At 52.2% G+C, this 12,477-nt stretch overlaps 5 protein-coding genes across 5 annotated transcripts; 3 read left to right on the top strand and 2 right to left on the bottom strand.

Moving 5' to 3' along the window:
- Window positions 1-262: 262 nt before the first annotated feature.
- Window positions 263-1,165, bottom strand: A1O5_03267 (uncharacterized protein; the record flags this gene model as incomplete). The annotated part of the gene is made up of 1 exon (XM_007743879.1): window positions 263-1,165. One exon carries the CDS (start codon window positions 1,163-1,165, stop codon window positions 263-265), a length of 903 nt encoding a protein of 300 aa, XP_007742069.1.
- A 170-nt stretch (window positions 1,166-1,335) lies between these two features.
- A1O5_03266 (uncharacterized protein) lies at window positions 1,336-2,270 on the top strand (the record flags this gene model as incomplete). Its single annotated transcript, XM_007743878.1, has 2 exons — window positions 1,336-1,354; window positions 1,399-2,270. 2 exons carry the CDS (start codon window positions 1,336-1,338, stop codon window positions 2,268-2,270), a joined length of 891 nt encoding a protein of 296 aa, XP_007742068.1.
- A 1,259-nt stretch (window positions 2,271-3,529) lies between these two features.
- On the bottom strand, window positions 3,530-5,478 carry A1O5_03265 (uncharacterized protein; the record flags this gene model as incomplete). Its single annotated transcript, XM_007743877.1, has 2 exons — window positions 3,530-4,273; window positions 4,342-5,478. 2 exons carry the CDS (start codon window positions 5,476-5,478, stop codon window positions 3,530-3,532), a joined length of 1,881 nt encoding a protein of 626 aa, XP_007742067.1.
- A 952-nt stretch (window positions 5,479-6,430) lies between these two features.
- A1O5_03264 (uncharacterized protein) lies at window positions 6,431-8,451 on the top strand (the record flags this gene model as incomplete). The annotated part of the gene is made up of 3 exons (XM_007743876.1): window positions 6,431-6,551; window positions 6,793-7,881; window positions 7,934-8,451. The coding sequence occupies 3 exons, from the start codon at window positions 6,431-6,433 to the stop codon at window positions 8,449-8,451; spliced, it is 1,728 nt and encodes a 575-aa protein (XP_007742066.1).
- Window positions 8,452-11,584: 3,133 nt separating this feature from the next.
- A1O5_03263 (uncharacterized protein) lies at window positions 11,585-12,424 on the top strand (the record flags this gene model as incomplete). The annotated part of the gene is made up of 1 exon (XM_007743875.1): window positions 11,585-12,424. The coding sequence occupies one exon, from the start codon at window positions 11,585-11,587 to the stop codon at window positions 12,422-12,424; it is 840 nt and encodes a 279-aa protein (XP_007742065.1).
- Between the last annotated feature and the right edge of the window lie 53 nt (window positions 12,425-12,477).

Here is a 12,477-nt window from a genome sequence, read left to right as displayed (position 1 = left end):
AACTTGGTGACTCTCTGTAAACGAACATAACTAGTTCTCTTCTGCAGTCAAATCAGAAAATGTATTAGAACGAGCATGCCCTATCAAGGTCCAAGGGATGGATTGCATTCAGCCCGAACCCTCACAGAAAAACCCCCCAAACGAAAAATAGTCCGATTCCCAACAAGAATGCCCCCAAAAAGGCCAACATACACCTTCTTTTCCTCCCCTCCCATAACGAACGTTTGGTTATCAGTCTTGAGCGGCTCCTCTCAGAACCCCATCACCATGATTCGGTCCAGTTGCCAGTCCCCTGGTCGAATTTCAGGACAACATCTGGAACACTTCCGTCATCGATCAGAGAATCCCGGGCATGACGGCGGGAATACTCCATCCCTGCAGGTAAAGATCGCTTTTTATATTGTGCCTGCGAAGAGAATTCCGTCGCAGAATTACCCCGGAGGAGGCCGGCGGCGAAGATGTTGTTGTTGTTTCCATCCTTGAGGGTCCCTGGGCTCGCCCCATTGGCAATCCCGGCATACGAAGGATATAATTGACATTGGGTACTTGCTGTAGGCGCGAACTGCCAGAGCTGGCAGTCCTGGCCGCCGGACGCAAGGAAGGCACTGTGATAGGACTGACAGACTCTTGCACAGTCGTCCGCCGTGGCCGGGGCTGAGGTGAAGCCAAAGATTGGGGTGCCGACAGAATAGGCTGGGATCAGCTGGGTTCCTGACTGCGAGTTCTGGAATGAGGAACCGCAAGACACATACCAGATGTTGTCTCGATTGTTGTTGATCGTCGCCGGCCCTGTACCAGTCAAGCCATTGTAATACACGCCGATGAAGGCCAACTGATAATTGTTGTTGTTGCAGAGACCTAGATCGGCGCCCGGAGCAAGAAGATAGGTTGCGTCGACCACATTTGGAACCGGCTGGCCAGTGAGGAGCCGTGCAGTCCGGACACCGCTACCCACAATCTTAGCTGGGGATTGCCCGCCAGCCAAACCAGACACGCCGCCAGTGTTGACCCTACTGTAGAGATAACATGTTCTGATCTGCGAAGCCCAGTAGGCAACAAGACAAGTGGCCGTTCCAGCTGCGGTACAGGCGCTGATACAGCTCTCGAGAGAGTAATACTGGCCGCTCGCCGTGGTAACCGTCCCACCGGTGGATCCAGAGCTCATCCAGCATTCAATCTCGTAGACCGAATTTGGAGAGTCGGCTATCGCCACCTTTTGATAATTGTAAGCCCCTGTGGCCACGGGTAGTGGCTGACTAGCTACTCCAGGGCTGACGTTGGCCCCTGAGCACAAGGTTCCCGTGACTCCGGCCGCCACTGAAGCAACTGTCACTGATGAGGCCAAGACTGAATAGTTGGGAGCTGCCGGAGGGGAATATACGCTGCTGGTGCTGATAGTGGACAGAGTGGCGGAAGATGCAACTGCGACAGTCGAAGGTGTCGCCGGAGAGGTTGTCAATGCAGTAGTGGTCGTTGAGACTGTTGTGGCCTGGACAGTAGTGGTTGTTGTCGCTGGAGAAGCTGTAGAAGAGGCCGTGGATGTCGCTGATGAGGAACCTACAGAAAAAGCAGTCAGTGAACTTGAGGTGCTGGTGGAAACTGACAATGCACTAGAGACAGTGGTAGTTATAAAAGGAGTGGTAGTACTAATTTGTCCCGTTGAGCTCGTCGTAGAGGCGCTTGACACCGTCGAACTTGAGGCGGTCGAACCGGCGACGCTGCTGACTGTTGAACTTGTTGTGGCAACTGATGTGGTGACTGATGTGGTGACGGTGGTAGCGGTCGAGCCTGTCGAGCTTGTAACAGCAACGGTCGAAGAGAGAGTTGTAAACGCCGCTAGGCTTGTCGTGGAGGCACTAGAGACCGTCGTGCTTGTCGGCGCGGCCGAGGTAGTAGATACCGTTGGCCCCGTCGAGCCTGTTGTAGAAGAACTCGAGGCAGTGCTAGTGGTCACTACAGTGGATGTCCCTGCGGCAGAGGTGGAAGTCGTGGAGCTGGAACCGGGCGAAGGCGTGGCCACTGTGCTCGAGATTGTGGAAGTACTAGGGCCTGTCGAGCTCGTGCTAGGAGGAACCGCTGAGCTCGTAGTCGAACTCGCTACGAAAGAGCTTGTCGATGAGCTATTAATGGTGGTAGTCGGCCCCGAGCTAGCACTCGAGGTTGTGGTGCCAGCCAAACTCGAACTAGTCGGCGAGCCCGTACTGACTGAACTTGTTACTGACGAGCCTGAGGTACCTGTGGAGCTCGCGCTGGCAGAGCTTGATGTCTGACCTCCTGAACTTGCGCTTGATGGGGAGGCGGAGGAAATCGTTGCCGTACTCAGCCCTGTTAACGTTGTCGAAGTCAGCCCTGTGGAACTCGTCGTGGCCGCACTGGGAGAGATCGTTGAACTCGATGTTGGGAGTGAAGAAGGGGACATCGACGTGGTAACTTGGGTGACAGCAGCGGTTGATGTGGTTCCCAGAGAGGCTGCGGTCGTCGCAGAAGATGAGGAAGCTGGATCAGAAGACGAAGTTAGTCACATTGCGGAAGAGGGATTAAGCGAGAAGCAAATCTTCAAGGTACAGTCCTCTCGTGATGTTTACACCTGTGTGATCTGTGGTTGCGGTGAAGTCATTACTTTTGTACCGACTTTGGCAAATACCTGCGAAGTTTTGGTGCCAAACGGATCACGACATATAGATGGTCGACAAGGCAGTGCTTTCCGTAGGCCTCTACAAGAGGATTTGGTATTGAGGGGCCTTGATAGTGCCTCACAGAGCTCTGGCAATCATCACTCCAGACAAGCTGCTGGCACGAATAGAACTCGATGGAGAAAGGGAAAACAAACGTGGGCTGAGAATGATGTGACATACCCAACGATGAGGTGGCTGTAGAGCTGAAAGACGATGGGGCCAAAGTCGACGAGCTCGATTCCGAAGCAGCAGTACTGTGTGAAGTTGAGGCGAGGCTGGTCGAGATTGGCGGTGCTGATGATGTGGCTGTGCTAGCACTAGTTGAAATCGTCACGATCGAGGTGGCAGCAGAACTTGATGTTGTAGCACCTGAAGGACTGCTCAGTATCGTAGAACCAGCGGAGTTTGTGCTCGAAGTTGAAGTCGAAGAAATTGTAGTCGAAGGTATTGCTACCGAGGATGTAGTGACTGAACTGGCAAGATCTGACGAGGTGCCGCTCAAGATAGGGGAGGTCGAAGAGAAGGCCATGCTTGATGCGGTGGCGGCGCCTGTCGAGAGTGCTGTCGTACCACCAGGCACGCTGCTCGAAGTACCCAGGGCTGAGGGGGGACCAGAAGAAAACACAAAAGAACTAGAAGCACTCGTGGAAGAGGCATTGAAAGACGTACCGGAATTTAGAGCAGAGCTAGCACTAGTTGTGCCGCCAATAGCACTGGATGTGGAGACGCTGCTAGGACTAGAAGGGGCTGTAATGGAAGTTTGAGTGGTTGCTTGTCCCGTTGTCGGCACAGCGGTGGTCACCAGGGGACTTGTGGTCGTAGAGCTCGGGCCTAGGGTAGTCGTGGGCGCAGCACTAGTCGTCGTGGGTGAGGAGGTAGCGACTACTGTTGTCGCTGCGCTTGTTGACGATGAAATGCCAGCTGCCAACGCTGAGGACGACGTAGTCGCTGCTATAGAGCTGCTGCCTGGGGACAAGGATGTTGTGCTTGGACTGGGGACAAAAGTGGATGAAGAAGGAGAGGAAGACACTATACCTGCTGAAGTCGTCGAGCCCGGATTGCTCGTATTCTGGGGTGCGCTCGAGGAAGGCGATGCTGATCTGCTCGGGCTTGTACTTTGAATGCCTGGGGACGTAGTGCTTGATCCACTCGCAGGTCCACTGGTAGCCCCAGTTGAGGAAACTGCCGAGGAAAAGGTGGTACCAGCCGGTGTCGTTGAAGCCGCAGCAGACGTGCTGCTGGATTGCGGAAGAACAGCACTCGTGGAGCTTGACTGGGTGGTGACAATACTCGACGAGCTTGACTGTGCAGGGGTTATACTTGTCGAGCTTGATTGTACGGGCGCCACGCTTATCGAGCTTGATTGTGCAGGCCCTGCACTTGTCGAGCTTGACTGTGGAGGGACCACATTTGAAGAGCTTGTCGCTGTCGTCGCAGACGACACAGGCCCAGTAGAGATGGGCGTGGTAGTTACCAGTGGCGCACTCGAAGTCGGGACTACGGTCGGCTGGGTAGTCTGTGGCGTGGAGCTGGTGACGGCTAGTGTTGAGCTCAAGGAAGGAGACGGCGTTGGTGACGATTCCGTCGAGCTTTGATCGCTTGAGGATGCCGGTTCAGCAGTTGTCGTGGTCGACGTAGGACTCTCCGTGGTAGCTGTTGTAGTCACCTCGGAGGTCGTGGTCGCCACATCCGCCGAGGTTGAAGTGCTAGAAGAAATACTTGTTGATGAGATAGTTGCGTCAGGATCCCTATACGGCACCGGGCAAGCGGCGGCCACAATGCCACCCAAAGTGACGTTATAGCAATCAGGCCGCGGGGGACTCGGGAAACCAGCCCAAACTTTGTTATCACCGCAGCGGTAGAAGGTAGCAGCACCTTGATCGGTTGAATCCCAATGTAGTATGCCATCAACAAACGAGAACACCGTGGTGACGTTGTTGGAATCGGGATCAGGGGTCATCAAGGCGTAAGAGTCGGTAGTATTCCGGCCGACCACATCGGTACCATCTGTTAATTGCCCGTGTTGTAGATAATATCTGACGGCAACGTCACATGCACCGCTAGAGCCCCCATCGTTCCCCGAAAGCAGTTCGGATGCCTGGCTTCCCGCAGCCTGTCTCTTCACCTTGGCTCCGCCTACACCACCAAGCGCAACACCAACGATGACGGCGGACGATGCTGGGAGGTCTGTTACAGTTCCAGACGGCAGACCCTCGCCCAGAACAAGCGGTGGCTGCGTAATTGGCACCAAGATTGTGTTCCCTTGCGCGTCGACCGACGTAGAAGTTAGGACCGGTGGTGGAGTTGGTGTTGTAACGGGAGGAGGAATAGGAGTGAATACTGTTGTGGATGTTGTTGAGATGCCCGAAGAAGTCGTGCTTGACGCCGACGTGGGAGTTAAGGAGACGGACGTCGAGGGCGATGAAGCAGAAGTCGCACTTGTAGTGACCGAACTAACACTCGCGCTGCTAGATGGGGCGCTAGATGGGCTCGTAGACGTAGTTGAAGGGACAACACTCGTGACAGTAGAGATGATGGTCGTGGTGATGTATGTGTTTGTAATGTACGTTGTTGGAGCATTTTGAATTGTAACCGTGTCACCGTTGCCAAAGAGGTTCACAATCTGTGAAGCTGACTGGAAAACAGAACTGTAGTATGCTGCTTGTACAACAACAACGCTGGTGACGGATGGCACTGGACAAGGACCGCTGGGTCCGTAGGTGACCGTGGCCAAAGCCTGCGCGTTCGCTGCTGCAAATTGCAGAGCCAGCGAGGGTAAAAGGAGCGACGACGATGGCCACATGGCGGGCCACCCTATTGCTTTCGTTTTATTTTTCCGTACTCTGAACACACAGGACTGAAAACAGGATTGATAAGAATCGGAGGACTGCAGAACTCCAAACCAAACGAGCGACTGTCAATCACGAAAAGGTGAAAGAAGAAGAGCAGCGGTGGTTGGTTTTTGAGGGATCACACCCTAGGAGACGCGAGATCACAACAACACAACCAGAATGCTGCATTCCAACGAGACTCCCCATCGACCACGCTGCACGGACCTCTGTTTGTGGGAAGCGAGCAATCAAGGCATTTCCATGTGGAATGAGCGAGCTCACCCTTGAGAATACGCTGAGATGAGCTTCTCTGGCGCTTTGTTCAGCGAGTGGAGGTGCCGCCACTGGGCCATTCTGGACTGGATGGAATGGCGGGAATTGCTACAAGTCGCGTATTCCCAAGCAGATTCCGATGTCCTCACGGAAACGCCGCGATATTGGCCCAAGAAAAGGCTAGTGCGTGCTCGTCATTTCAGCCCATTCGAGATAAAAAAACTTCAGCACTGATCAACGAACAGGAACGATGAACGGAAGCTGGGACGGGGGACTCGCGAGGGCCATCAAGGAGAAGATATTGGGGGTACTTATCCTGGCAAGACCTCCGCGATATACGGCGCTGTTCTGTTTGGCTGTCTCCAGTTGACATGCTATTTACATGACCATGGGCAGATAGACGGGGCCCAGTCCCATCTTCAGCCCATCTGCAGAGAGGGCATTGTGAAAAGCATGTCTGGACTAATCGAGCAGGGTATGAGTAAGGAGAGAACCCCGGGGGGGGGGGAGCAGTTGCGTCTAGCTCATTGGTACCCAGTATTCCGCTTGATCGAATTAGAGTTGGTGTGCTATACCCTTTTTGGTTTCCTTGGCCATTGACGTCATCTCCTCTTCAATTCCGGATTCTGAGCTTCTCAAGCTTGATGCGATATGCATGCGCGACAATGGCTCGAGGCCCTCCCATCGACGCCCATTAGCGGGCCTCAATTCGAGGCACCTTTCCTTGATTTTCACCTCCTGCTCCTTCTGCGAACTGCCAGATTCAGCAGGAGTCTGTCACTCCTTTCTCGTCGAACAATCCTACGCTCCTAGAGGCACGTCCCTCGTTTCGTTCCTCCTCCGCTGTCTGCGATCGCGTGCTTCTGTTCTGTTGCGGTTATTCTTTTGGGAGGTGCAGGTGGCCAGGGCCTAAGTCGTGCGAACCGAATATTTTCACTGTACTGGGTACAAAACCCACTGTCCGTACAGGCTTCTATAACTGAATTGTTGGCATTGCTAATAACGAAATCCAGCTATCACGGTTAGTGCTGGCCCCGTAGCCATGGCTCTGTGCATCATCCTAGCAACTTCTGTCCTCCTCCTTCAAGCGAGTGCGGTGCCGACCCAAGTTTCTCTGGAAGAACAAGCGTTGATTACACCTGCGCCTTCTCGCACACTTGCAGTATATGGATCATACGCAGGAGCAAGGCGAAACATCATTAGTGATCTGGAGTCGGAGCTAAATTCATACGTGAACTCAGTGTTCAGCGAGCTGGGGACGGCTATTCCCTCATACGTTTCGAATGGACTGCTACCAAATCTACAGAATCTACCCACGGGCAGTGCTGTTATGAGCACAGTGGGAGTGAGGAGCTCGGATCTGGCTGCCACTCCTACGCAGGTATTGAACATCCCGGGTTATGGCAATTGGACTTCCTCTGGTTGGAACCTGCGAATACATGGGAATGTGTTTAAACAACCAAACATTTCCAATGATACGGTGGACCGCCTCGCCAACTTTTTCCTCATCGGCACGAGCGTGGAGGATCTTCCTCCTTCACAGCAGGCCCAGGCCCGCAACCTCACAAGAGAGATCTATGTGGTTCAGCAAGGAAATCAAACGGTCACAATGGACATTCTACCTGGTCCCGAATTTGGTACCAACGGGCAGCCAGGAGGAGGCGGTGGCGTAACCCCAGCCGGCGGAGAGCAGGTCGTAACACTCCCCAACCCAACCACTCCGGAGGGCGACTTTGACGTTTTCGTTCCAATAGACAACAGCTCGTTTGCACTGACTCCGGGGACTGGCGAAATTCCCCCACAAAGATTAAATGTTTACGCACAGGGAACTGATACGGGGAATGCGACATCGTACCTTGTCTCTGACCAAGGCTTAACCATCATCTCCGATATTGATGACATATTGCGCGTCACGAAGATCTACGAGCCCAAGCAAGGATTGCTTAATTCTTTCGCCCGTCCGTTCACCCCGTGGATGAACATGCCAGACATTTATCGGAACTGGTCCGTGAGCCTACCCAACATGCATTTTCATTACCTCACAACCACCCCGGAGCAAGTCACTCGCAATTACATGCAATTCATCTACGACACCTATCCAGGTCCGTAATCTTCTTCCGCGTCCGTTGTTTGTTGTCTGACATGTCAATCTAGGTGGTAGCTTTGATACCCGACCGCTCAACTTCAGCGATGTCTCCGCCACCCTATCCATCAGGAAATATCTCCTCGACAGGATCTTCCAGACCTTCCCAAATCGCAAATTTATCCTAGTTGCTGATACAAGCAACTCTGACGTCATGCGTGATTACCCTGAAATGGCCACTCAATACCCAGGTCAAGTCCAATGCATTTTTCTGCGTAACACGTCCGCCACAGACCCAGGAGATAAATTTCCTTACAACACGGAGGGTTTCAAAAACCTCAGCCAGCAGAGTTATATGTTCTTCAGGGTGCCTGATGACTTGAGGGGGCTTGATATTGTGAATGGACAGTGTCTGAATGCGACGATTCCGCAGAATCTGACGTTTGGGTATCAAGGGTTGCCGTTTGGGCTGTCTACAGGTGATGGACAGAGCGGAGCTAGCCGTCTGCTGGGTGGCGGTACTTTGCTCGAGAGGGTTGGTTCGGTGCTGTTGCTTGTACTCTGTGTGGTTTCTGTTCATGTCCTATGATGCTGATGAGGTGCCGGTTTTGTTGATATGGCATTTTACGATGGAAAGCAACGCTTTTACCTTATGAAAGATCAAATGAGAGGCGCAAGGCTATCTTGACAGCCTGAAAAGCATTTGTAACAGAGGATGCCTGTTTCTTTCTCTCCCCAGCCTACTGTAGCAATTCCACAGCGTCTTGCGATGCGACGTGCGTCGCACAAAGTGGGCCTCATCCTGGTCCAGAATCACCCTGTAAGATTCCCCAGGATAGAATGCATCTTCTACTGAAATTGCGCCCTCGGCTACGGGCTGATGTCGAATCTATGCTCAATCATCCTCCCTGGCTGGGCGCTCTCGTTGCTCTTGTCTCCCAACATTGTCGTCACGCTCTGGGACTCCTGTCGACGCCCATCCTTTGGCTTTTGCGGCTATATACTGGGACTCGAGCTACATGCTTTCACGGTACAAGGATTTGAACCTGCTATATATCGGGGGCGTGGCCGGGCGATCAAAAGATCTGGAGGGGATCATGGAGCTAGAGCTGTCCAATGTAAGTCCAAGAATGGAATCGCTGTCTTGGACGGAGTGGTAATGCGAGATTTATGTCTGACCAGCAGGACTCTTATCGACAATAGCGCGGCAGATACCTCCTTTGAGAAGTGGATGGCAATTGCGTAAGACACAGCTACTTGGACGGACGTCAGCTGTAGCTGGAAAGGTTTGGATTGACCTCGGCATTCTGTAGCACCAAGTTGCAATGTAAATTGATCAAATATGTAGACTGCAGCTGGGCGCTGTACCTTCTAATCCTTCGACACGGGCCAGTTTTCGACTCTCTCTCCCCGCTGCCTAAGGCTGTGTCGGGGTCGACAATGGACTAGTGACTGTTTGGCCTGCGTTTGCAATGAAGAAGAACCTTTAGAAAGACCGATTTGAGCCAAAATGAATGTTCTGTCCCGTTCTTCTTGCTTGAGCTGTTGTACCACTAATGTTGGGATAAACGCAGTGATTTCAGAAAGATGTTATTTATTGCTCTTCTCCAGAGGTCTTCGCCATCCATCACTCCATGGATATAGTAAGTCATGAATGCAGTAAAACCCAGGCGGAAGCTCATGAAGGTCGCAAGACATACACCTGATCGCCCACATCAACCCAGGGGTTGACAAGGCCCATATGCCCCGACTTCGTGACTACAAAATGTTTCCCATCTGTGACAAGAGAGGCATACAGCCCGAGAGTGACCTACTTAGGAGCCGTTCTGGGCATGGCGGTGTGGTAACCAGGTTTACTGACTCTCCTGGTGGATACACTTCGTAGAGTTCGTGAATCTTAGAACCATCTAACTGGCGGTTCCCTATGAGAGCTTTCCGTAGCTCACTTGCAAGGGTTTCCTTGAGACAACGTAATTTGTCAAATCTTTTAACTAGTGAAAGCGGCTTCGGCCATCCAAGATTTCGGTTGTGCCTGGGACTATTCGGTGTATGAACATTCGAGACCTCTTGGACCATTTTCTTCAATGGCATCGACAATAAATCCTCTATTGACCAGTAATCGATTGTGACTAAAGAATCTATAGTCTTCTCCTTCCATCATCGAACCGGATTCACCAGCGTAATACCAGATAAGCCCATTAATCGTTCGATCGGGTACGTCGTCGCTCTAATTTGCAAAATCTAGTACCTAAACAGATGTCCTGTACGGGTCATTGTGAAGATCTATTCCCCGAGGTCTAAGTAATGAGAGAATGGGGAAACTCCTCTCACGTCGTATTGACCATATAGTTGCTTGATGATATATCTCTCGGCAGCTAAGCTCGTAATTAACTTTTAGCTCTTTTGTCCCCAGTCTAAGAGTGCTTGAAAAGACCTAGTAATCCGTAGATACGATCCCTTAGATCTGAAGTCCTCAGCGACCTGCATTGAAAAGTAAGTTTGGTCAGCGATAACCTCTAATTGTTTAATCTCGTAGATTAAAAGCCAATCTGCGCCATCCTCATGTCGGTAAAGAACTCAATATTTTCATAGAAAAGCTTTTGCTTTCTCTGGGAAGATTTGATGTGTGTAACGAATACTCTTGGATGCGTGTCATATCCAAGAAAAAAAGTCCCATAAATGTTTAAACGGACCACATTGAACCTGTATGGATTGCGCAAGACCTCCTATAAGACCCAAAGACGTGTGAACCATGGTAGCGCAAAAAGCTTTCCTAGTGAGCTTGAGATCTCCCCATGTGTAAGATGCTGCATGGTAGGAGAGACTGCTGTAGATGTCTGTGGAGCAGGTCCCACATACTAGGCTATCATTGTCTCTGCCCGGGAAAACAGGTAGAAGACGAATTGACTCACTTTTGATTAGGCAATAGAGAAACATATGGGTCTTGTTGATATGGTGTAGGGTTGATCTGGACTTAGAACTAGCAATTCTGTTCCCTTGGTCGGCTCGCGAGGTCAGTTATTGTTGTCCTGGACTAATATTTAATACCACTAGCACGGGATCACTGAATGAGCCACTGGGCTGTGTGCAGGCGCAGCCCAAGGTCTAGCAAGACCGCGCCTAACAGGTCTGGCGGACAGATGGCAATGCATGTTGAACATGGAAAGGCTGACGACTGCTTTCAGTCCGGTTTATCCTCCAAAGGTAATTGCTTTGTGTCATCCAGAAAGCACATCAAAAGTCTGGCGTAGCATGCGGTGAGCGGTCAGACTCTCGAAATCTGGGAGTAGCCGACCGGGATTTGGGCCACGCAAACGGTAAGTCCCAGGGGCGACCTCAGAGCGGCATCGCCTCCGCCGAATCCGGGTCGAGTACAGAGCCATTTTGCTCATCTTGGCGTTGTATTTGGTTACTCAGCCTTGTGTTGACTTCCTTAGATTTCATCCCTCTAAATATTTGATTCTCTTCGACACGGCTATTTCATAAGAGCGAGAGATCATGAATTGACTACTGTTCTCCGTCATTGCTGTCTTAGCGACCATCGTAACGAGAAAACGCGCTCGCCAAAGCCTGACGCTCATGTTAGGGATGGGACATTATTCCACGTCGCCCTTGTCGTCTCTCGCCCAGCAACTGACTGACCCATTGGCATCCATGAGAGGGCTATCATCAAGCCCCAGAAACAGTGAGCCGGTCTCTAGTTTCAAGTCGCGACCTCCAGAATGCCAGCTAGCCATCCTCTTCACAATCAGGTCTCCTCCGCCCTTCAAACACGCCATGGTATCCCCGTAAACCCGCAGTGGCTGAATACATTCCTCACGTCGCGCGGGCCCAATCCGCCACCGCTTCCAGCCCTTATATCCACGGCCCACTTCCGTATTCTCGCAAGCGACATCACGACGACCGTCGCTCCCACAAACGCTGCAGAAGCTTTCCCCGAAGGAGTTATCGACGTGAATGTCAAAGAACGACGACTCCAAGGCACAGTGATCGCCCAAGTCCTGGACGTTCTAGACGTGGGCAGCAGCAAGTGGAGCCAAGTCGAAGCTATTGAGCGGGTCGAACGGGGCGAGGAGGTGCGCGGACGAGAAGTCATCCGGACCGTGGACAGCACGGGTAACGACAACGAGGACGATGCGGGCGTCAATGGCACTGGTGCACCACCGAGAGGTGCAAGTACAAACGCCACCTTTACGAATTCTTTGTTCGCGAACACGAAACTCAGCGCTGGCCCGCACAAACTCCTTCTCCAAGACGCCCATGGCACGAAAGTGCCGGCCTTCGAGCTGGTGAAGATTGCAAAGATTGGGCTCTCCACTTCTGCATCTGCCACCCTTCCAGCTTCGGCTCGAAACGCCCATGAAGACCCGGGCATGTTCATCGGATGCAAATTGCTTCTGAGGCCCGACACCGTCGTGAGGAGAGGAATGGTCATGTTGACGCCGGATAATTGTGTTGTGCTGGGTGGGAAAGTCGAGGCTTGGGATAAGAAATGGAAGGAGGAGAGAAAGCAGAGGCTGACCGCATTAGTGAGGGAGGAGAATGCTACCGCGGCCGGCTAGAGAAAGTGCGAGCGAGAGAGGAGAAAGTCAAAAGGAAAAGCACTCGAGATGGA

Source organism: Cladophialophora psammophila, assembly GCF_000585535.1.
Source record: "Cladophialophora psammophila CBS 110553 chromosome Unknown aczJe-supercont1.4, whole genome shotgun sequence".
NCBI classification, from domain to species: Eukaryota; Fungi; Ascomycota; class Eurotiomycetes; order Chaetothyriales; family Herpotrichiellaceae; genus Cladophialophora; species Cladophialophora psammophila.
This window is presented reverse-complemented; position numbering and strand designations above follow the sequence as displayed.